The 1,051-nt window shown below is 72.2% G+C and overlaps 1 protein-coding gene across 1 annotated transcript; it reads right to left on the bottom strand.

The window, feature by feature from the left end:
* Positions 1 to 2: 2 nt before the first annotated feature.
* LOC144241880 (creatine kinase B-type-like) lies at positions 3 to 825 on the bottom strand (the record flags this gene model as incomplete). The annotated part of the gene is made up of 3 exons (XM_077776536.1): positions 585 to 825; positions 226 to 380; positions 3 to 152 (listed from the first exon to the last, which is right to left on the bottom strand). Coding segments are annotated over exons 1-3 (498 nt in total), but the record flags the coding sequence as incomplete, so codon positions are not given.
* Between the last annotated feature and the right edge of the window lie 226 nt (positions 826 to 1,051).

The raw sequence follows: 1,051 nt of genomic DNA, 5'->3' as shown, positions 1-1,051 counted from the left end.
CGGAGGCGCGACCCCCTACCTTCCACGGCGAGCTTCTCGATGGCGCGGCGCTCCCCGCGGCTGCAGTGCGGGGGGAGGCAGAAGCCGCGGATGCTGCGACCCGTGCGCACCCGCGAGCTCAGCACGTAGTTGGGGTCCAGGTCGTCGCCTCCCTGCGGGCGGAGCAGGGGTGAGCGCCGCGGGACGCCGCCCTAGCCCGCCCCGCCACCCGGGGCCGCCTCGCACCTGCAGGTTGTCAGGATTGAGGTCGGTCTTGTGCTCGTCGCCGGGCTTGTAGCCTCCGTGCCGGTCCTCGATGATGGGGTCGAAGAGCTCCTTGAACACGTCGTAGGATTCCTCGTCGCCTGCCACGCAGCCCACGGTCATGATATAGGGGTGGCCTGGGGGGGGGCGCGGAATGGGGACAGTGACGTCACTGCCAGGCCTGACCGAGCGGCTCAGGACCCTGCGGCTACGCTGGGGAAGGGGGGCGCCCGAACCCAGGCCCGAGAGGGGATCGGGGAGGGGCGCTGGGACCGAGCCCCGCGGGCCTGTCTTGCAGATAAGGCGCCGGCACCCTGGCCCCGGGACCGAGGTGCGCGTACCCGGGTTATCCACGCCGGTCTGGATGACGTCGTCCAGTGTGAAGCCGCTCGGCGTGCACTTAGCGCGCAGCTCCGCGTACAGCTCGGGGGTCAGCACCTTGGCCATGTGGTTGTTGTGGCCGCTGAGGTCGGGGAACTCGTCCTCGGCCGGGAAGCGCAGCTTCAGAGCGTTGTGGCTGTTGGAGAAGGGCATGGCGGCGGCGGGCGGCAGGCTGCGGGGAGACTCGGGGGTCAGCGGGGGCCCGGCGCACCGGGCCCCCCAGGGACCTGCAGACCCCTCAGGGCCTCGTGGCCCCTGCTCCTGGTCATCCTAGGATGCGCCGCCAAGGTCAGAGGGCTCCTCAGCGCGCGGCGGGGGTGCGGGGGGGAGGGGGACTCCCTCACGGCCTAGGACCCCAGGCCCGGCGGCGCGCGCTCCAAGCGGCGGACCCCGGCGTGCATGACTTTGCTGCCCACGAGCTCTGTCC

Source organism: Crocuta crocuta, unplaced genomic scaffold, assembly GCF_008692635.1.
Source record: "Crocuta crocuta isolate KB4526 unplaced genomic scaffold, BGI_CrCroc_1.0 scaffold8, whole genome shotgun sequence".
NCBI lineage: Eukaryota > Metazoa > Chordata > Mammalia > Carnivora > Hyaenidae > Crocuta > Crocuta crocuta.
This window is presented reverse-complemented; position numbering and strand designations above follow the sequence as displayed.